A 24,065-nucleotide genomic window follows, 5' to 3' on the forward strand; every position below is an offset into this window, starting at 1 on the left:
ATTAAAATGTCTCACATAGCAATATCTTGTGAGAATGCACCTCTGGGAAAGGGAAAAGGAAAAAGAAAAATATAGAAAGCATTTGACAACTGTAATTATTGGTCGCTCGTTTATTGTGTTTTGGGGTTCAAGTACGCGCAAGCCCAAAATACATGATTCGATTCGGTAAGTAAGCGCAAAACACCCACGACTGCTCATATTTATAAGCGACTTTATAACAAATAAGTCGCTTGTTATAAGTCGCGTACGTGGCCACGGCGATCTGGGGTCTCAAGAAAAAGGGGTGTGCTGCATGAACTCAACCCGAAGCGTAACATCGCGGTGCAGTAAAAGTGCCACTCACACCCTCATAAAACCAGCGGGTCCTGCGCACGTTGTTGGATGATCCCCGTCAATATTTGCACACAAGCACTGTAAAATGTGCAGGCCGGGTGTCGTTGATGTACGCTGACTGATGTTGCGCAGCATCGTCGTGACGTTGCTGATACTGCAATCACACGCGGGGTTCATGGCGACAGCTCTCGCATCATACGAAGCCATAGGTTCACCATCCCCCCAAAACAGAAACATGTGAGAAATTTCGCCGGTGTACTGACGGGGGCAAAAAATACTTTGTTTCAAAAAGACACGTTACGGTGTGTCTTCTGTACTTTCGCCTCCCACCGCCGTCATGTGGCACGGCGCCGCGTCCAATCAGAAAGATGAAGAGAACACCCACACCCCAGAATCTGAATGCGGCTTTGGCGCATTATAAATACCACTTGTGATGCACCGGCAAGTCTTGGTCGTGAGGAAGCTCAGGGTTGCAGTAGTACATCAGTCTTTTTTCTTTCCATAACAAAGAAGACCATCATCCATCTTTTGTTTTTCTCCCCGATTTCCGTTCATTTCAGGCCAGTTGCATGCATTGTTCGTCTCCCAAAATGGTTTGCGAGACTAAAATCGTTGCAGACGAACACGAGGCCATAGCTGGGACCAAAAAAGATTCAATTATAGTTTCCTCCTCGCAGATGTGGACGTCTTCTTCGCCTTCTCCCAGCGCGCTCGAGAGTAAGGTTGAAAAACGGGACCAGGTTTTTATTCGCGAGTATGAGTGTTCGGACCATGAGGAGGTGCGCCGTATCTTCACCGAGGGAATCATGGAGCGGATACCCAATTCGGCATTTCGGGGTCTAAAACAGCAAACTAGAACCCAATTTATCTATGCGTTCCTCACAGGTATGTGGTCAAACTATGGGTATACGATGAGCGTAACTGGGTTTCTCTGTTAAAATTTGCTCCGAGCTGTTGAGTTCACATATAAGTTAATTACATTTAAATGAAAGGATCGAACTAAAAATGACGAGCCCAATCACTTCAGACCTTTTACGCTCAAAACTTTTTTTTCAGAACACATAATCTTGAAATCTTTTTCTTAACAAAAATCCTAGTGAATATCAGGAAAGCTATCACAAAGGCAGCAGCAGCAGCAGTTCAGAACATGCGGCACCGGTGAATGTGTGCGCGCCCGCCGAATGAATGAATGAATCCCGCGCCGGCGCACTGCGTTCCCCACATACGTCTCATCATGTTAGTGCACTGAGTTCTATTTGTTGCCTGTTGAGATATACAACGTTTTATTTGCAGAGAATTGTTAACTACGTATAATTGATTTGCCTTTCATGTTTACTAATCATTTTCAGTGGTTTTCAACTACAGGCACCGTGGCTGCAGTGAAAATGTACTTATGCCACACAGCTGAAATGAATGAGGTGTCCATAAACTTACATACTGTATACGCTTAGAGAGTGGAGTACATCACTGTACACATAGTGCGGCAATTGTTTCTCAGATAAATTAAACAACTAATTATAGATTTTTGAGTAAGCGCATTTTATAGTTTGTTAGAGTTGAAAGCACGTCTGTGTTGACAGTAAACAGTGCGCATCGTGTTGCAGTGGAGTGTGTGGATAATGCATGACGTGAAACATGCACATTGGCGCAGCAAGTCAGTAGTACTCAAGGGCGCCATCTAGTGTCAGCATCCTCGACATACACATAGTCAGATTTCCTTGGGTTTAATTACGTTTATGAAGACCCTGTTATAGCGCCCTCCATTGCCTATTATATTTCCAACTTGTACAAATGTATAAAGTTGCCTGTTTTATTAATTTTATTTTTTACAGGATACACTGTGTAATTACTTTGCATTACATCTCACAGCTCAGGGTGTGTCTGCACACTCCTAGTACATTTTAATGTCTGTTTGTCTCTCCTCTGCCAAAAATCAAACATTTGATTCTTTTTTCTGACAGGTGTCGTTTATTTTTCTTCCATTTCTCCATAGTAATGTGCTATGTTATGACCAAATCCTTCACACTGACCTTCTGCGCACCCTTTATTCTAATGGGTGCACGTTATTACTACAGCAGAAAAGTCATTCTCAGCTACCTGGACTGTGCTCTACACACTGATATGGCTGACATTGAGGGATATTACATGAAACCCACAGGTAAGGCGTTATTTCAAACACATGCACATTCATACAAAATTACCCTCACAATTAGGTTTTCAACATGTTTTGCTACATTTGTGAGGACATTTTTTTTAAAATATGGTCCTCATGAGTATAGCCAAACCTGTGCACACATGGGAAGTACTGTTCAAAAGTTTGAGTCTGAAAGATAAAAAAAAAAAAAAACAAGGCTGCATTTATCTGATCAAAAATGAAAAAAAAAAAAAAATCTAATGTTAAAGTTTTCTGGATTATTTGATGAATACAAAGTTCAAAAGAACAGCATTAATACAGAACTTTATTTTTGTTAAAAAGTCTTTACTGTTACTTTTGATCAAATCAAATGTGTCCTTATGAATAAAACTATATATTTCTTTAAAAAAGGTTTACTGACAAACTTTCGAATGGTACTGTATGCATTTAATGTTTATCTGGAGATTCTGTGGTGTGTAAAAAGTACATTGTATTGGTGAAGTCACTGATAAACAGTCACTATACATTAATATATAATGTATGATGTATACATATGTCTATGCTGAATAGCACCTGGGCACTTAATAGTGAATATATTAATGCTAAATCACACACATGGGCTCCAATATGTATAAAAATAAAGCATACATTAATATTTTACTTCATATTCAATTACTAAATATAACCTATTCACTCTAGAAAAGAAAAAAATAGTTCAGTGTATTGAGTTCGCAGTTATTTCACAAGAACAAATACTCTCAGAATCGGTACCTGTAATACTGAGGTTAAATACTGCACTTTAGAAGTCCAAGAGGAGATGAATAGCTGATGTGTAGCTTTAATGCAGAAGACTCATGAAATATGCAGAAAGTCTCTCTCAGTTCTGCTCTTGAGAATAGCTGTTTGGAGTCATGTGGCTCTATTGATTGAAGACAGGAAAAATGCTGATACAAACTGTATTGCGGCAAACTTAGAATTACAGCTATAATTCTTAATATACAAAAAAAAAAAAAAAAAAAAAAATTGTTTTCAAATTTTAAGCACAGAGAGAACAATCATACCCTAATGGCTTGCAGGTAGAAAGTGTTCTTTTACCTAATTGTGTATGATTGGTGTTCTGGAATTGTTTGGCAGATGGTAGCAGCATGTGCAGAATGAGTGCTGGGTGGCTGAAATCTTTTATTATGCTATGGGCTTTCCTCAGACAGCATTAGAGTTAGGACGGACATTTATTGGCTATGCTAAACTCTGCTGCAGCACTTCACGGTTAAATTCAGAACAGCTGTCATACCAAACAGCCAGATGCTGCTGCTGGTCAGAATGCTCTCTGCAGTTCAGTGCTAGAATTTTAAAAGGGTGTCTTTTACACCCCTAGTGCACACATATATTAGATCTGGACTTGTGTATGGTGTCTGTTTCCGCACACTACTGACTCAGAATGAGTCAGGCAGATTTGCCTTGTCATCGGACACTATTAGAAATGTATACCAACACATAATGTCCCTACCTGTTAGAGATAAATAAAAAAATCAAAGGGGCCTGCATCGCAAGTTCATTACAGCCAATTCACACTGCACCGAGAGATGCATACCAGCGGTGACAGTCAGCAGGTTATAGTATGTCACTCACTTAGGCATTCTAAGAACTGACAGAAACCAAGTGAACATTCTTCAGTCTGGCAAAAACAAGTGCCAACCAGTGGCAAATTTTTAAATTATTACTCTTTTTTTCTAAAAACAAATGTCTTTACTGTTACAGTTAGTAATTTAATGCATCTTTACTTATATATATATATAAATAGCTGTCAGTACATGGCGCAGACAGTTTTTGTGTGTACAGGCTTCTTATTTAGTCCTGAATCAAATGAAAGAGAGAATTGAAGACTGGGGTCAGGAAATGGGGGAAGGTGTGAATCAAAGCCTCGCTGTGAGTATGTATGGTAGTTTTGTTTAGTGGCAGCATGCAGACAAAGGATTCTCCCAAGGGATTTTCTCTCTTGCTATGCTAATGTGGAAGCCTGCATCTGAGGAGGGAATGGTAAAAGAATATATGGGTTATCTGCCAGGGGAAGCTAGATGTTTCTTTAATGCACTAAACATCTATTTGGAGTGGCAGGGAAAGAGTTTCTTTCAGGTACTTTGAAGATACACCCCATAATATAAAGCAGGAAGGTGTTGCTTTAATATGTGAAAATACACAAGCAGATCAGTTAAGTCATTAATGACAACATTAAATTGTATCTGTGAGGCATTTCGTAAAACTGCATTATTAAGCAGGAAATATTGTGAGATTGGACTTTAATTTTATCCATTGGGATTTGATTGGATCATAAAAAGTTGTTCAATATTATTGGCTAATGTTCTTTTTCTCCATTTTATTGGCCTTGCACATATACAAGAGAAGCATTTATCAGACAGCTGGGGAGGGGGTTGTGCAGATGTGTGTGTGTGTGTGTGTGTGTGTGTGTGTGGAAAAAACTAATGAGTGTACAGCAGGACGTTCAGTCACAGTGATTAATAGTGCTCCTCAGCTCCAAAGCCAATGCAGTCATGACACACACATCTCTCTGTGTGATGTAGCAATATGTCACAACTTAGCACCTTGAGATTCTTAGAACTACAGTCTTTACATAGAAAGATTGCAACACCTACGTAAATATTACACTTATGCAGTACTTTTCTACACTCAGAGTAAAGACAGAGTTCTCTGATTTTTAGAAGTGTTGATTAGATGCTTAAGATTGTGATGAACCGTGAGACACAAAAGAGTGTGTCAGAGAAGTTAATAGATCTTCCAGATCTATTAGATTCTTTAAAAAAAAAATTATGCATGATAGAAGATAACACCAAGTCATTTAAAACACATCTGTTTAGACATACCTTTGCCTGTCCGTATACTTGTGTATCTGTATTCTTCGCAGCTTCTGTGGCACAGATGCGACAGACTTATTCCTCGCTGTATTTATCTCCTTTCTCTCTGCAACTCCATACATAATTTAGTTAGTTCAACAAAACAGAACTGAGCATCACAAGCATGAACAATGTTTGAGATTAGAAATACGAAAATCTGTGCTCTGACCAGACCTACAGGTTGACAATTGCCTGACAAGAAAAATGTGCACTTAATCCGGTAATTCCAAAAACTTTTTGAAAATCCCCCCAAGCTGTGAAATTCTGAGAATTATTAGGGCAAATCATCAGTGGTGGTGTAGTCAGCACTTGAGCATGTAAAAACAGGTTTGAATTATGTCAATCATGGGACTCACCAATGCATTTCAATACCTTTGATGGTGCACATATGTTATGACTCATTCTACAACAAAACATTGTAAACAAATTATGCCTTTCCATTACACAATCATTAAAGGATTCAAAATAACAATGAGCTAATCATAAATATGTCTCCCATGTATTATACTCTATTAATAGCACATTTGGGTATCTGTAATTCCGGGCAATTGGAATTGAATTTGACTGCTACGCAGTGTGCTTAAATGTGGTTTCACATTTCAGAACACAATCTATTTGTAAGCTGCACTCACACTAATGCACATCGCTATGTATCTCCAGGTGAACATAACTCTGTTTTCAGAGTTTAAAAAGTGTATAAGGTTGATCATGTGAGAAAGGTGTGCCAAGCAGGAACTCTTACTCTTACAACCAAAATTTATTCAGACACCTTCAACATTTCTCACAATATTACAGTTTAATATTTGGTAATAAAATCTGACATGACAAGAACTCAAGAGTTAAACTGTGTCAGAACAAATCTTATCTTAATAATGTCAGATAACTTTGATAGAAAGGTCATGTAATGGATTACAATTAACCAAAAATTATTCAGACAACTGTGAGTATGACAATATTTACACAACTATCAATACCAATTACCAAGCAACGCTTACATTTGTTCAGTCTGTGGTTTAAAAAGTTTGCATTAGCAATTAAAGAAAAAACACTTAAGCAAAACATGGTGAGGTCAAAGTGTCTGAATAATTTTTGGTCCCAAATTTTATTGGTAGTCCACTTTATGAAAATCTTTTGGGTATAATGTCAGTTTACTTTATTTTGCTATCGTCACTTACATAAATTAACTATAGTGTCCTGCACACACGTAAAAAATATAAAAAATTATATCTGGTGCCTGAATAATTTTTGGTTTGACTATGTTTTTCATCAAGACACTTTAAATGAAAACGAGAGTTTCCGAATAGTTGGCAAAGGTTTACTCTAGACACACAACTAAATATTCTCTTTGTTTTGATTTCTACAGGCTCTTGTTTCTGGGTGGCAGTTTTGCAAGGCCAGGTTGTGGGCATCGTGGCAGCGCAAGGCCGAGAAGACGACAACACCGTGGAACTCCGTCGGATGTCAGTGGACTCTCACTTCCGTGGAAAAGGCATCGCCAAGGCTCTGGGTCGACGTGTGCTAGAATTTGCCATGTTAAACAACTACTCGGCCGTGGTTCTGGGAACAACTGCAGTCAAGATGGCCGCCCACAAGCTGTATGAGTCTTTGGGTTTCCGGCGAGTGGGAGAAACTGAGGACTACACGCTGCCTGGGATGACCCGTTCACCGCTGGAGAGGCTCTTCTTCCAGATTCGCTACAGCCGCTACCGACTGCAGCTTCACGAAGAGTGAGAGACAGAGAGTTAACACGAGCGCAGAAGACAGAATATAAACGACAATGCCGGCAACGACCCTGAACCACCTGCTGACCCGGTCTTATTCTCCTACCTATTTATTTATGTTTTGGGCTTTTTAAAAAAAAAGTCACATCTGTTCCTACAACCTTTATTTTTATTCATTTTAATTTCTATTCTTATTTTCATGATCATTGTTTTGGAGGGGGTTTAGCGAAACGTTTCGTTTCTTTTGACCACCCTGGATGTTTCTGCTCTTATTCTTTCTTTTCATGGTCATCCTGCCCTGAAACACTCTGAACAAGTGAATAGCCCCAATGATTTTATCTTAATTGGATATAAATGTACACTTATTTGATAACTCCCTTATCCAAACCATTCTATAGGCTGATCCACAAAGTAGCACAGACCACTAAACACAGTAGAACTCAGAACTGGAGGGAAGGAGGTAGTAAAGTTTGATCCACCTTTTCTGATGCCACCTTCCTCTTGAGGAAGTTTGTTTGAAACTTGCAACAGCAGCAGTCTGGTGGAGTCAAACAGTCCATCGAATTGTAACTCTTAATCCAAAGCACAGTATTTTTAACTGTGTCTAACCGATAAACAAAAAGAGCTAGAAATGTGGAATATTATAAAGCCAGTCATTTATATCCCCAAGCACCCCTAAGAACTTTTGCAATATAATCTTTTTTTAAGTTGTTGAACAGGTTCCTAGTGCTGAGCCACAGTCAAAAAAGGTTAAAATTACTAGAAAAACATGAATGTTTAAACATGTTAAAGAGAACGATAAAGAAAAAAAATGTTTCTTTACACTTCATTTGGCTGACATTAAAGCAAGTCAGTGAAACTCGCGTTTATAGATATAACTACTACAGAAAAGTCACCAAAATCTGAAATCTGCAAAAAAAATTCAGTTGAAACTTGATTCTAAAAGTACACACATTTCATATACTGTATCACACAATTGTCATCAAACCGATTTTAGCACATATCTATTTGTGTACCGAACTGATGAAGCTTTAATAATGACTTTTGTATACTTTGTGAATAATTTCACGATTCGGCTTTGTTGAAAAATACTTACTATAAAATTGTGGTCTTGCTTCCCAGTCTGATATTGCTCTGTATCTAAAATACAAACAAAGCAAAAACAAATGCAATCAGACTCCAAGTGTATTCAAATTAAACTTGGGTGGCATAAAAGCAGCAATATGGTGATAAAACAGATTGAACCGAGCACAAATTTAAATTTGGATAAACAATAAAAAAAAAAGACTGTATAAGTATACAATATATAAGGCTTTATATTCTGCAACTATACAATATGTATATGTACAATGTTTGAATACATATATATGGCATACCCATAATCTCTCTCTGTCTCTATCCTCCTATCACAGTACCAGCACAGGGAGAGATACAAACCACAACAAGCCTCATCTGTGACATAATGTTGTATAAAGTTAAGAAACTAAATGTGATTTAAAATACATAGAAGTAACATGTAGTGCAAAAAAAAAAAGACAAAAAAAAAACAAAAAAAAAATTAAACATGAACATCGTCAGTTTTCCTCGACGTTAACCCCACCCCCATCTGAATATCTGACTGCAACCCTGGGCCAGACCTCTCCTTCCCTTACGTCCCCACCCCTCAAACCCCCACCCCCATCTCTGCATGCGCCACGGAGTCTTGTTGCGCTGCCTTTTTCCCATTCTAGCTTGTACTATCCCCATACTTCCCTCCCTCTGTGATGTCACAGTAGCAGTGTGGAGAGTTGTGGGCGTGGCTTAGAATGTGAGATGGACGGGGTCAACCAAATGATAGGACTACCCACCAGCTTGCTGCTTCAATGACATCACAGCTGCCAATAGTAGAATGCAAAAGCAATGCAAGTATGTGGCATGCCTCTGTACCTGGTTTGTGCGTACGGTGCCTGCCCTGGAAAAGACGTATATTTAAAACTATGTAAAACAAGCTTCTTTTTTTAACTGAACATATAACAAATTTGTGTGTTTCATTGTTCAAAGAAATTGTTGTTGCATGAAACGTCTTCGAAAGAAAAACGAGCAAGAAAAACACCATCTTTCACACGGCAAGTCTTAAAAGTGGAGCTGTTTCTTTTTTATATTTCTATGTAATTTCAGTTCATTCCAAAATTCTTACTGTCATCTTTTAGGATATTGTGAGATGTCCTTTTTCAGAGAAGGCCTTGAAAATTATTTATCTGAATGCGCTGTTTTGATTACAGACCAGTTACGCGACTCTTCTCACTTTACTTGTGAGGACGTGTCCGTTTTAGCCACGTGGGTTGAAACGAATAAGGCACCAAGAAAGCAATTCTCTAGACACAGCTTTGCCAGTTGCGTGTGCCAGTTAAATTATACATAGCATTCACCTGTCTCCCTTAAAATTGACTTGTTATGTGGCCAGTTAAGCTATGCACTTAACATCCTTAAGAAGAAAGGCTGTACATGATGGGATATTTAAGCTATCAGCATGAAAGCCAGTGTGAATCCAAAGCAGATCACTTACCTGAGATCTTGAGAAACATTTGCTTCTAAACTGTGAAGGCCAAAACAAACCACAAACAATTCAACGCATTAACGGAATACAGTATGAGAATTTATAAGGAGCATGAAGTTGTCCAACAATCCAACATTTAGGAATCAGTATCAGATCAACTGGAAAAACACACAGATGTCTTAAAGGGATTTACCATAGTGCTGGCAGATGTGAATGTACACGGCAATCAGCAATGTATTACGTATTTTGAAGATCCAGATTTGAACAGTGTTTGATGTACTTGAGGTCTTTTGCTATGAGTGTTATTCTTATTCTGTTGTGCAACTGCCTTGAAAATTCTTATCTTATTATTCTGAATGCAGTTAGCATGGGATTGGGGATTTCATGTATACGGTGCATGTACTGTTGCCAGATTGAAGAGAGCCTTACTGTAATGCTAAAAATTGCAAGCGAGTGCAAGAACGTCATGATCACTGCTTGTGTTTAACAAACAGATCATGCCACTAGTATTGCGCATGCTAAAACTTTTGCACATGCTAAAGGCTCAATTAAATTGGATTGATGTATACAGTCAGTGTGTCATATGTGGGTTTAGACTGGTGACTTGATTGGCTAGCGAATGTCTCTGAAAGTTGGAGCAGTGTGAAAAGAGATTGTTACGCAAGGATAAAAAGCTGGGGTTTTACCCAAGTCTTAAGAAAACAAAAAAACAAAAAAACAACAACACAGAAATAAAGTGCATTCTTTGTATATACATTTCTAGTGTTAGTTCGAGAGAACCGTTGATGATAAGGCATTCAGATTGACTTTGGTAAACTGCATGAAAGAGATGGCTGCTAAGAATGTTTCACTTAGGAGAAGGGAGTCAGAGAAAATCCACAACGGTAGACGGTCTTGCTTCAACACTGTCATCCTTTGTGTGGAGCTGATCCCTTCTCCCTTCGTTTTCTAGGTTGAAAGCACTCCCCTAATTGTGACTTCCAAGTGCAGAGGAGGTAGCGGCACTTGCAGCACAATTGTATGATTATTTTCTTTTTTACTTACTTTACTTTAAATAAGGGTTTGTCTCTTATGCTTATCTATGATTCACTACAATGTATTTTTACAAGTTAAATTGCCAAAGTCAAAATGTTTGCTGTATTTCATTCTTTTGCCGCTTGTCTTTAAGATGTTGCCACTACTCATCTTTGTAGAATTCATTTGGAAATCAAGCCTATGTGCCATTTTATCAAGCAATAATACAAAGTATCACAGTTGGAAAAAGAAAAAAAAAAATCATGAGATTATAAAAATGTTCAAATGCTGCATTGATGTTCAATCCCTCATACTTTACTGGTGACAGTCGCTAAGATGTTATTAGTATTGGCACAGCAACATCACCACGGGCAAGCCAAGGCCTGACAAAGTGTGAATGTGAATTTTTTTTTTTTTGTATATTCTCTTTGTTTTATATTTCCTTCATTCTATTTACAACTAACATGTTTACTTGCATCTTTATTTCTTCAGTTTACGGTGGATTTTATGTTGTACTGATATGACGCCTGTGAAAATAAGTGAAAAACCTTTGTGACTGGTTGATGTCGTGGGCCTCTGAAAGTTGCTTCAAGCTCTGAACCACAATTGGTTGCTCTTAAATATCCACCAATTCACGAGGAGCGCGAACAATTGTCTCCAACAATCTGTGACAGTAATCAAAACAGAAATCAACACCACACTACCAGTTTTACAAATGGCGCAATACGCACAGGTTCATAGTAACAAAGCTTTTATGATTTTTCTTGAAAACTAAAACAATTAACCTTTTTTAATAACATTTTAATATATGTAAAGTTGTAAAGTGTAATTTACTGTAAATAGCATTTGGGGACATTTTATGCTCATTTTGTAACAGAAACTATATGAATATAATTAAGATGTTTACAAAAAATAAAAAACAACAATGATACACTTTGGGAAACTGCAAACTGAGACACATTTCTCAGTTTACAATCAGCTTACATTCAGAGCAAAAGCAACTTTCAGAGTCCCTACATTCTCTCAGCACTTACTATGGGCTTTTAGAAGCATTGCAAAGTGCTGGTGGGTTTACTACTAATATTGTAAATTTACGGGTAAATCCCTGGAAATACTTCGGAAAATGTATGGCACTTAAAAGATCATCTCACAAGTTGGCAGTAACACTTTTTTTCTTTGCTTTAGAAATGCTCATGTTTACAAATTTCTGTTGTAAGTTGGCACTAGTTGCCCCATTTATGTCAGTGTGGTCACATTTCTGTCATTGGCTGCCTGGTACTATAGAAACAAACCCACACAAAGCACAGCAGGGAAATGATATGCAGCCATGCATGGGGGCGGGGTCTAGTATGACAATGAGGAGTTTAGGAAACGAAAAAGGGAGGTTTGAGGTTTTCAGCATGATAAGTCTGACCTTGCTTTACTTGTTTGGTTGCAGTGATCACCTGGTTCTTTGAGTCTGAAATCATTGTACTGCCTGAGTTTTCTTCAAATGCTGTTTAAGTTTCCCCCCTTTTCTTTCATTTCCTCAATACACAGGAACTTTGTAAAGATGTAAAGAAAAGTTTTCCTGATTTATGAAAGAAAAGGATGTACATACTGTATCAATTAAAGGAACGATTCATAAAGCTTGTACATGTGTGTCTGAACAAGTTTTAAAGGAGGCGAATGCACACACACCAAGAACATTCAAAAGTTACACACTAGTCGGATAACGGAAAAATTATTTACCTCTTATTATGGCAATACACATTAAAAATAAAGGTTCTTTACTGGCATCAATTGCTCTTTGAAGAACCTTAAACATCAATGGAACCTTTCAAATGCAGAGGTTCTTTTAATAGTTTTTTTTAGGAACTGTTTACTAAAAGGTTCTTTGGGGAACCAAAAATGGTTCTATGGCATTACTGCAAAAACACCCTTTTGGAACCTTTATTTTTAAGAGCGTATGGTTGGAAATGCTGTCAGCAGCGGTGGCCTTTTAAAGGGATAGTTCACCCAAAAATGAGACCTTTGTTTATCTTCGGAACACATTTTAAGATATATTTGATGAAATCCAACAGCTTTCTGACCCTGCATAGACAGCAACGCATCCATGTTCAAGGCTTAGAAAGGTAGTAAGAACATTGTTAAAATAGTCCATGTGACATCAGTGATTCAACCTTAATTTTATGAAGCTACGAGAATACTTTTTGTGCGCAAAGAAAACCAAAATAGCGACTTTAACATTTTCGTTTTTGATGCATGTGAGAGTGCCACATGAATGCGTGCCAAAGACTGACAGGAAAGAGAAGAAATTGTGAAATAAAAACAATTTTTGTTTTCTTTGCACACAGAAAGTATTCTCACAGCTTCATAAAATTAAGTTTGAACCACTGATGTCACATGGACTATTTTATCAATGTCCTTACTACCTTTCTAAGCCTTGAACGTGGATGCGTTGCTGTCTATGCAGCGTCAGAAAGCTCTTGGATTTCATCAAAAATATCTCAATTTGTGTTCTGAAGATGAACGTAGGTCTTAAGGGTTTGGAACCACATGAGGGTGAGTAATTATTGACAGAATTTTCATTTTAGGTTAACTATCCCTTTAAGAGACCTTTAATTTCAGCAAGTCAAACGCTGTAATAGCCTTAAGTAATATGTAAGACTCAAATCATTAAAAACACACCGGTAATCTCATTATTGAACCCCCATTACACATCCTAAAGGATCTTCTCTTACAACAAATCTCAGTGAAGCAGAGCATTACTTAACTACTTTAAGAGAGAACAGACAGATCATGACCTAGCAGGGTAAACTCTTTCTCCTCTCAGCGCCAGATCTTTGAGAGCAGGCTTTCAGGGATATCATGACATTCAGAAGGGGTTATAGCCATCTGTGCTGTTACTGCCTCTAAAAACACAACAGCAACAAGCACAGCGACTGGAACATTTTTCAAGGGCGTGTTTGTATTGATATGGTGTATTGCGAGGGGGCACAGAAGATCTGACGCCACAGACGGACACTGAAAATCTGGGTCAGTGTTTGTGTGGACTGTGCAAACATGAGACGGAGATAAAGAGAAAGCCAGTGGGCTGCTGGTAAGTGAGTTGTGAGGTGCCGTGGAAACGGAAGAGATAAGATTAAAGGCTTTAAAATGGAGTGAGAGAGACTCACTAAATGAGGACTGAGTTTATTAATATTCATCAGGAGACAGACGTTCCATCACAGCAGCTGAGAAACAGATAGCAGAACCATCGGCTCACCAAGCCAATAATACATCTCAAATTAAGTCGTCGCTATAACAGAGGCCTGTATTTATTATTTTGTATAATATGTCAGTAGAAATGGGTGTAAAAACAGTGTAAGTGAATAAAAAACAGATTTAATAGCTACTTCAAGCTTCTGAACAGCCAGAAGAACCGAATGCAACAGTAAAAAGATAAAAAATTAATCCAGAGAAGCCCTCCAAAAAAGAAACTGGTATGATCCAGTTTGCTCCTACCATTGCCCTCGGATACATCAGTGAGAAACAAGAATTGGGAACTGCAGCTGCCTGGTTACCATAGTTACGGGATGGAGAGGAAGAGCGGGAGACTCAGAGAGAAGTAGCTGTGGTGGTGCAGGGGAGGCTCATCTCGCACATCGACCCCCATGATGGTCCTGTGGACAGCAAGACTTTGAGGGGAACCTGAGAATAGAAAGAAATGAACCCGGGATCACTAGTGCGCCTCTATCTTTTGATCTACATCTGCTGCATCATTTAGTTTTACGGTAATTTAAAGCCAGGCTGTAGGAGGGAAGGCTGTCTGGAAATGCAGTGCAGCTTAATTAGGTTACCAATCAAATGCTACGACACAGTGAAGCGCCTTTATAGTGGACAAATCTGTTTGAAAGTCTGTCTGATATGATTAAGGCTTCTATTAGAGCTATAAAATGTGTCTGAGGGAACAAGGAAGAAACTAAATAGATGATGGCATGTTACTTTCTCTACTACCAGAAGCTCTTCTTTATACTAAGATAAATTGTCCGTCATTTAAATGAAGCTGTGTGGGTGTTCACTTACAAAGAGATTCACTCCCCAGTTTTCAATGTGCTGAAGAGATTCCATAGTCTTCTTCACCAACACTGTTTATCAACATAATATCAAAAATATTTAAATGACCAATGTTTGCTGTCTAATCGTGACCCTGGACCACAAAACTAGCCTTAAGTAGCACGGGTATATTTGTAGCAATAGCCAAAATAGTATGGGTCAAAATTATAGTTTTTTCATTAGGATATTAAGTAAACATCATGTTCCATTAAGATATTTTGTAAAATTCCTACTGTAAAAACATAAAAACTTATTGTTTAGTAATGCATTCCTAAGAACTTCATTTAGACAACATTTAAGGTGATTTTCTCAATATTTAGATTTTATTTTTGCACCCTCAGTTTCCAGATTTTTTCCCAACATTGTCCTACCATAACAACCATACATCAATGGAAAGCTTACTTATTCAGGGTTCAGGTGATGTATAAATCTTAATTTAAAAAAAATGGACCCTAATGACTGGTTTTGTGGTCCAGGGTCACAATTGATCTTATGCTATCACAGAAAAAACATTCTGGGAAAAATATTAGTTATGCTGTATTGACAGAATTTGTAGCTTAATGTCTGTTACCATTAGTGTCATTATCTTTATCTAAAACTATTATACATTTTTGTTAATTGAAATAAAGCTGAAATTAAATAAGCAGAAGTACTAAAACATGAACTGAGCTGAAACACCAAAATTACTAGTTGGTATAATTCCTCAGGGTCTTCATGAAATGTCTGCAACATACCTTTATTTAAATTCCTCAATGGTTGCGTAAAACAACACCCTTTTTACCTTGTCAAAAACAGCTCTGTTTACAGCAACCCATTTCAGTGCATGTCTCTTTAAATGATAATGAACTACTGCTCACCCCACCCCTCTCTTCCATTTTTTGTATATTCAGTGGCACGTACCCATCAAAAATAAAACTACTCCACTGCGTCCTCAGTGGCTCTGATGTCGGGAGAAAATTAAGACTTTTGTGTTCACTTTTACATTGAACTACAAAACACCTGCATTGCTTACGAGACATTGTTGTCGCTGAAGCTGCTCAAGCGCGGAGAAAATGGCGGACAGCGTACAACTGGCTGAGGGCGGAAATATGCTAATACGGGACAGTCAGTCAGCGGTTGTGGGTGGGGCCTGAGCAGTATGATGTCACACTGCTCAGAAAATCAAAACGGCTTGATAATTTAGTTTTTTGGGGGATTAAAAACGGGAGTGAATGGATTTTATTGCAGGGTGGTTGTGTCCATGTAAAAGTGAATTTTGCATCTGATATCCCCTTTAATAGTATATAAATAATACTAAAATAAGACCACAGAAAAATAAGAGATTACTTACTCAGAGCTAGTTGAAATTAATTTGTATTTCACCCAAATTATTCTTTCATGTTCATATAACAGGACATGTTTTGTGGTCTCTCTCACCAGCAAACTGCTCCAATTGTGAGATCTCCACTTCAAACAGCAGCTCATCATGGATTTGAGCCACCAGCCTAAAAGGATAAAAGGCACACAGAAACTAAAACAGAACTATCAATCTTAATGTGGAGATATAATAACCAGACCATGACCACCAGCCCATGATGTGTTGTTTAGTTTCTGGAGTGTGGCGGCAATATTACATGAGACGTGTCAAGTATTCTTATTGCTTTACATTGGTCTGGAAGCCATCTATTGCAGACATAGCTCCTAATACTCACTGAACAGAATAGAAAGAGACTTGGAGGGAGGGGTGAGGAGAAAGAACGAAGAAAGAGGGACAGAGAGATGCTAACAAAGATAAAAGACTGTAATATATAGAGCTGCACTGGAAGTTGAATGATTCACACAGATGGGGAGAAGGAGAAAAAGAGAAGGTCAGGGCTATGTAGAATAAGAATGAAAAGAAAGGTATCCTTGGATAAGAATGAATGAAATTGTGCATTTATAAACTTGAAATTTAAACAAAAGTATTAGCATAAAGGTTAAAGGGATAGTTCACACATACATCTTCAGAACACAAATTAAGATATTTTTGATGAAATCCAAGAGCTTTCTGACCCTGCATAGACAGCAACTACCACGCGTTCTAGGCCCAGAAAGGTACATAAAGGTGCTTTAAAAGGTTCTTCACAGTGATGCCATAGAAGAACCATTTTTGATTCCACAAAGAACCATTCGGGTCAAAGGTTCTTTAAAAACCATCTCTTTCTTACCTTTTTATAATCTGAAGTACCTTCTTTCGTGAAACAAAAAGGTTCTTCAGATGTTAAAGGTTCTTTATGGAACCATTTAGACAAAAATGTTCTTCTTTGGCTTCGTGAAGCACCTTATTTTTTAAGAGTGTAGTAAAGACATAGTTAAAATAGTCCATATCACATCAGTTGTTCATTTTATGAAGCTACGAGAAACCTTTTTGTGTGCAAAGAAAACAAAAATAATAAATGTGGTAGTTCTTTTTACTGTCTATTCTTCTGTGAAACATGATATAATACATTTAAAGATTTTTTTCATCCATACTATTGAGATCAGTGTTCACCAAAACTGTTTTTTAAATATTCCACAGAACTAAGTCATACATGTTTGGAACAACATGATGGTGGCTGAAAGATAACAGAAATCTATTTTTCTGGGTGATTTATTCCTATTTTAACTATTTAAACCGTACTATAAAATGCTACCACATTTCCTATACACACAATGTATTATTCAAGTACACATGGGATTATAAGAGAGGGAGGGAGTGGAAAGTTGGATGGATGAACGGATGGATGTACCTGGCAGTGTAAGAGGCAGAAGCCACTTGAGAGCAGATTCTGATCATTGCCATTTTGGCTAGGTCTGCAGCTGAGCCTGATGGGACACACAGACAGCCACTGTGACGATCACAGATGTGGCAAACATTACAAACTCACAAGTGGAAACACACACGATACCCTGTAGTACAAAGTTGACCGCCTGTCTCTCCGCTTGGTTTCGAAGGCTCCAGTCAGCGGAGTGAATGTGAGGGAGGGAACGGCGCCTTCCCATTATGGACTTGACAAAACCTAAGGCATCAATAAGACAGAACACACACAGCAACTTATACACTCATTCAGCCTTATTATACTCGGTCACTCATTCACACACAGATTCTTTATGAATCACTCATGCCAGTGCATTCCGGGTTAAGTCAGACAATAGGTCAAGCTTTACAGATAAACCCCTGTTGGAAAAGAGTGAGGTCAGCCAGTGGACTCATTCGGAAAAACTTTTTCCCAGAAGCACGGTGACGCCAGGGGCACAAAGTGATGGGGCACAAAGAGGCAACACTGCATAGGTGTAACAGTGTTCAGGAATGTGTGTGGTCCATTGTGGGTGTGTCATATAAACAGATATCACTGATGACGAATCACTGGCATGTGATATTGTTTTTCTCAGTTATTGTAGATTATAAGAATGGGTGTTGCATCTGCATGTTTTGTTTGTCAAATGCAAAATGTTTGTTTGCATGTGTATAGGGTGTATCCTTTTAGAAGTGTGTGACAGTAACATTGCCAGTGCACATTACTTTTCAAACATACATACTGTTGTCACAAATATTATATTATATAGTCCACCCAACGACAACAAATGCATCATAATTTTTTTTACCCTTATTTCATTCCAAACTTGTTTGACTTTCTTCTCTCTACATAACACAAAAGAAACATATTTATATGTATTTTTTAAAGAAGTCTCTTCTGCTCACCAAGCCTGTATGCCTATATTTGATCCAAAATACAGCAAAACTAAATATTGCAAAAATATTTTTACTTCAGTCTTTATGTCACATGATCCTTCAGAAATCATTCCAATATGCTGCTATTATCAACATAAATATATAAATAGCTGAGTACAGGATTCTTTGATGAATAGAAAGATCCAAACTAAGATCAGCATTTATCTGAAATAAAAAGCTTTTGTAACATTATACAATATATCATTCAAAAGTTTGGAGTCAGTAAAAAATTATTTGGGGGGGAATAGAAATTATAGAAATTGGTTGCTTTAAATAGACCAAAAGTGATAATACTTTATTATCACTTTTGGTCTATTTAAAGCAACCAATTTCTATAATTTATAACATTTATAATGTTAAAAAAAGATTTCTATTTCAGATAAATGCTTTTATTCTAAACTTTCTATTCATCAAAGAAATCCATTCTACTCTGTTTTTAACATAATAATAAGCAGCAAATCTATTACAATGATTTCTAAAGAATCATGTGACACTGAAGACTAGAGTAATGATCCTGAAAATTCAGCTTTGCAATCACAGGAATAAATTACATTTTAAAATATATTCAAATACAAAAGTTATTTTAAATAGTAAAAATATTTTACAATTTTACTGATTTTGCTGTACTTTGAAACAAATAAATGCAGGCTTGGTGAGCAGAAAAGACTTCTAAATAAACACATTAAAAATCTTACTGTTCAAAAACTTTTGGTAGTGTATCTATATTTATCTGCAGTATTTATTATTTAGCTTCTTGTATGTTGCACAGAAAAAAGTAAATCATATAGGCAAAAAAGTAATTTAATTAAATAAATAATAACTAATTGACATCTACAAACTTTCCTTTAAACAAACTGAACTTCTCTGAATCATATTTGCAGGTCATTTTTACTAACTGCTGGCCATTTTAGAGGACATAAAATATCCAAACTTTTTTTGTAAGAACTTGTGCTGGTTTTCTTTGCATTAACAAAATATCAAACCGACTTGGCATGCATCCATTTTTAATCACTTCCTCCCATCTGTAGTCATGCTAAACACAAAAGATGATATTTTGAATAATGTTGGTAACAAAAATTTTCCACAGAAGAAAGTCATTCACACAGGTTTAGAACAGCATAAGGGCGAGTAAATGATGACAATATTAATTTTTGGGTGAAATAACAATTTAAGTATCCAAATACTTTTTTTGGGTCACTAAAGTTCAGGTTCTCTCCATTACAGCATATACCAGCAGAGAATATGTTATTCTCCTTTCCACCTCTGAGAAAGGTTCTGTATCAGTCCTGTCTCTCTCACATTAGGCTACATAATGCGTCTCTCTAAATCAAAAGGCAGCACAGGGAGTCTCCCTGAGCAGAAGATTAGACACAATCACACTCCTACTGAAACTCCCTGTTCTAGAACAGATTGCTGAGAGAGAAAGGTCCTCACAACCCTTCTCGGTTTCATTTTCTTGAATCTTATTTCTCCCTCTTTTAGAACTCGATAAATTCCCAGCTAAAATGATAGCAGGTGTTTTGTTGCTGGGTAAGAGGCTGCGCAGGCATGTCAGTGAATCCAGTATTGATTGTGTAATGAGCGCACTGGAGGGAACTTTCAGTCCTGGAACTTCAGTTTCAATCGGTTTCTGCCTGTTCGATGAGTAACTCTCTGAAGTTTCTGCATATCTTACAATGATCGGATATACAGTTGTGCTCATAAATTTAAATACCCCTTGCAGAATATGCTAAATGTTAATAATTTTAACAAAATAAGAGGAATAATGAAGACTGTATGTTATTTTTTATTTAGTACTGTCCGAAAATAAACTATTTAACATAACACGTTTATATATACTCCACAAGACAAAATAATAACTGAAATTATATAAATGACCCCGTTCAAAAGTTTACATACCCTTGAATCTTAATACTGTGTCTCATTTCCTGGAAGATCCAAGTTTTTTTCTTTTGTGATAGTTGTTCATAAATTTCTTGTTTGTCCTTGTTAATCTGCCTGCTGTTCTTCAGAAAAACCATTCAGCCCCTGCAGATTATTCGGTTTTTGAACACATTCCAAAAGTGACTAGGATTTTGAGATCAATCTTTTCACACTGAGAACAATTGAGGAACTCATACATAACTATTACAAAAGGTGAAAACATTTATTGATGCCTAAGAAGGCAACACAATGCATTAAGAGACAGGGGTGTAAACATTTGAAAGGGATGATGGTGTGTACATTTTTCTTATTTTGTTTACAGATTTTTTTTTACTTTATTTTTTTCTTTGCATTTACTTACCTATCTATCAACTTACAGTATGCTCTACTAAATAAGACTTTCCTTTGGTAAGGAGGAGAGCTTTCTTAGCTGCTTCCCATAATATTTGTGGCTCTTTCAAATTTCAGTTGATAAGGAGAAGATTTCTTTCAAGGACAAGCAGTGAAAGCAATTATTTTCCACTCCATTGCCTTTAAAACACCCACTGGTTTTAACTATTAATCAGTTCAGACTGAGTTAATACAAAGACATAAAAGCATTGATAATTCTGCATATTAGATTCAATCTGATAATGCATTAAAAAAAGGTAAAAAACGTAACTACAAATCTAACAGTCCCTTATATTACTAAACATATGCTGTTGTATTTCCTTATTTACTATTGAATTTTATTTTTAGCTCTTATTTATTCATACTTAACTAATATTTTGTTACTTTGTATTAAGCTGGCTTGTATCATTCTTTATTTTGCATTGCTATATACTGTATTAATATTTCTCATACCAATAGAGCTTGTTTTACTGTATTATTAATTATCTTAGTTTTGCCATTTACTGCACGTTGTTATTCTTCTCGTTATTTCCCTACAGCATATAATGAACCAGAAATCTTGCCCATAGGCTAACGTCCGCGTTAAAGAAAAAGGTGGAGAGTTAAACTGTGCACTTGATCTTTTTAAGCAACACTGAGATGAAACTAGACAGAATATAATGGCAGCAGAAAATGTAACTATATGAGTGTGACTTAAGTTCACACCATGGTGTAAAAACCATGATGTGTGTAATATCAGTAAAAGTGTGGCCTAACGGTAGCTGAACTGTGAAGTGAGTGAGTTTTGTGAGAAAGTGTCAGCTGCTGTGCTGCTCTGCTAAGTTTCTTCAACTCTACTCTTTGTTTATCACACACACCGTGTTCGTGGCAGTGCTGGATTGTGTGCTGGATGAAGGCCGGCACCTCTCTGTACGCCTGTAGAAAAGTGTCCTGAAAACGACTGGCCTCCTCTGCACTCACACCAAGAATACCAGACAACCGCTCTCTTCCTGTGCGTCAGGGTGTCGAGAAAGAAGGAGAGAAAGAGAGAAAGTCAGTGGACAAAAGTGAGAGAACAGAAATATTCCATGCTTAAAAACAGTTCAAGGTGAGACAAAAAAGACAAAATGAGGTGAGATGAGGCACAGAATGATTATGAGAAATAGGTTAAACTGAGCAAACCATTCTCCCAATGTTGCTATGACGACAACTGCCATGACAACAAATGTGATGACATAAAAACAAGATATTACGGGAGAGCGCGGACTTTTGCCTCTACTGATTTTGCTAATGTTAAATAAAATACACAATATTATGCATTAAATTGAACAAAAGTGACAGTAAAGACACTTTTTGTAACAAAAGATTTATATTTCAAATCAATTTTGACTTAGTATGGAAAAAAATACCATGTAAGTCAATGGCTTCTGTTAACAGTTTGGTTAACAACATTCTTCAAAATATCTTCTTTTGTGCTCAACAGAAGAATGAAGTTCATACAGGTTTAGTACGACATAGTTGAGTAAATGATTAGAGATCTCATATTGGTAATGCCCTTGGCTATACCTTTGTTCCTTTAAGCAGCACAACTGTTTTCATCATTAATAATAATAATAAATGTTTCCTTTCATCATGTGACACTGATGAAAACAGTTGTAATATTTTTTTTTTTTTACTGTCAACCTTTACAAATTTTTTTTTTTTTCTGAAATTCATTGCGATGAATCCCACCTAACATTAACATTTTTAAATATACTTTTATATTGCAACAATTTCACATTTAATCTTCAAATTAGATGTAGAAACAACATAAAGACAGTATATTTTTTATTTTGTCTTTTTATTAGGACTGAAGGAGAGTATCACTGATACCAAAACTACTGATGTCTCTAGGACTTCAAAACCAAGGACTAGTTCGCAAAAGTTTTTGTTTATTTTTTATTTTTTTTACATCTCAATCACCTTTGGGCCATGAGTCAAACAGGTCCACAGAGTTTCGTTCCAATCGGCCCAATGGCGGCCATGATTTTTTTGAGATAGACACTTGTGGCACTTTGGACCAAGACCGTGCTCAGCGTCATTCACGTTGATAGGACAAATGGTTGCGTAGGTATAGCCATTTTAATGTTTTTTTCCCCTTATAGCGTCACCAAGTGGCCAAGCTCTGCGATTTTTGTCCTGTGACCTTAGATTGAGCTCTTACATAAGTGTTCGGAGTTGGGCGAAGATATCTCCTTCTGTTCAGGAGTTATAGGCATTTTACTAAAAGTGGCCATGCCCCTTCTAATTATTGTTATTCACCTAAAAAAAACCTAAGGACTAGTTTGCAAAAGTAGGTTTTGCAAAAAATCCAAAATACCCCAAAATTTTGCCATGGACTTACGACCGAATCTGAGGCATGTGTTTGGTCTGGTGTGAGCCAAGGATTCCAACAGAATATTAGAACTTAAGACACTTGAGTCTGCGATTGATGGTTTAGGAGTTATGAGCGTTTTCACACTTTCGATCATTGTAGCGCCCCCGTCAGGCCAATTGGGGCGAGCCTTGGTGAAGTTGTCGGCGGTGTGAGTACTACCATCCCTCCAATTTTCAAGTCTCTACAACTTATGGTTTGGTCTGCACAATCAGTTTCACATGGATATTGCTGATCCTTGGCCATTCTAACAATTACAACCTAAAAAGCTGTGTGCAAGAGTTTAATACTTTGCTAAAAGCTCTAATGGTTTGTCCAGAACATCACCAATGATGCTTTGCAAGCAGCACAAATGAACACCTAGGAAATACTGCTGCATTAGATTTGGTGTAGCTACTAAAAGTGGTGTGCAATACACTAAACAATAAAAAAATGCAATGATTTTCTCATCAGGCCAACTACAGAGTAACAGCTAGTCACATCGTTTAAGCACAGTGACCTGTTGAATAAAGCAGGACGGTGCTCATATACCAGCACAATTCAGGCTCATTTTTATCTGACCTTCTGTCTGCCTGTAATTGAGATTATTTCTAGACAGAGATTAATACATCAAGCATGTGAGCAGGGAGATGAAGGGAGCAGCAGGCACATTGAAGTTCTCACTGGTTGAGATCATTTGCCTTCTAGTGCCCCTCCTTTTGCCTAATTACTCCAACCTCTGCATCTCTAAACCATCCCTCTCTCTGGGATACTCAATAGTTAGTTTCTCATATTCTGACCCACTTGTGTGTGCGTGTGTCCACCCCTCCCCCTCGCCTATGAGTGTGTGTGTGTGTGTGTGTGTGTGTGTGTGTTTTTGATTGTCTTCTACGCTACACCTCCTTTTAGTATTCGGTAACCATAGCA

At 37.3% G+C, this 24,065-nt stretch overlaps 2 protein-coding genes across 2 annotated transcripts in view; one reads left to right on the forward strand and one right to left on the reverse strand.

The window, feature by feature from the left end:
- The first annotated feature begins 777 nt into the window (after positions 1-777).
- nat8l (N-acetyltransferase 8-like) lies at positions 778-12,282 on the forward strand. The gene is made up of 3 exons (XM_073836281.1): positions 778-1,218; positions 2,327-2,491; positions 6,740-12,282. Exons 1-3 carry the CDS (start codon positions 903-905, stop codon positions 7,105-7,107), a joined length of 849 nt encoding a protein of 282 aa, XP_073692382.1. The 5' UTR covers positions 778-902; the 3' UTR covers positions 7,108-12,282.
- Positions 12,283-13,961: 1,679 nt separating this feature from the next.
- poln (polymerase (DNA directed) nu) overlaps positions 13,962-24,065 on the reverse strand; it is a 55,567-nt gene continuing 45,463 nt past the window's right edge. The window contains exons 20-25 of the mRNA XM_073835795.1: positions 21,625-21,756; positions 17,631-17,741; positions 17,472-17,547; positions 16,141-16,208; positions 14,695-14,756; positions 13,962-14,319 (exon numbers count right to left, since the gene is read on the reverse strand). Coding sequence (XP_073691896.1) covers positions 14,227-14,319; positions 14,695-14,756; positions 16,141-16,208; positions 17,472-17,547; positions 17,631-17,741; positions 21,625-21,756 — 542 coding nt within the window. The 3' untranslated portion in view covers positions 13,962-14,226. The remainder of the gene's footprint in view (positions 14,320-14,694; positions 14,757-16,140; positions 16,209-17,471; positions 17,548-17,630; positions 17,742-21,624; positions 21,757-24,065) is intronic.

This window comes from Garra rufa, chromosome 3 (assembly GCF_049309525.1).
Source record: "Garra rufa chromosome 3, GarRuf1.0, whole genome shotgun sequence".
Lineage (NCBI taxonomy): Eukaryota > Metazoa > Chordata > Actinopteri > Cypriniformes > Cyprinidae > Garra > Garra rufa.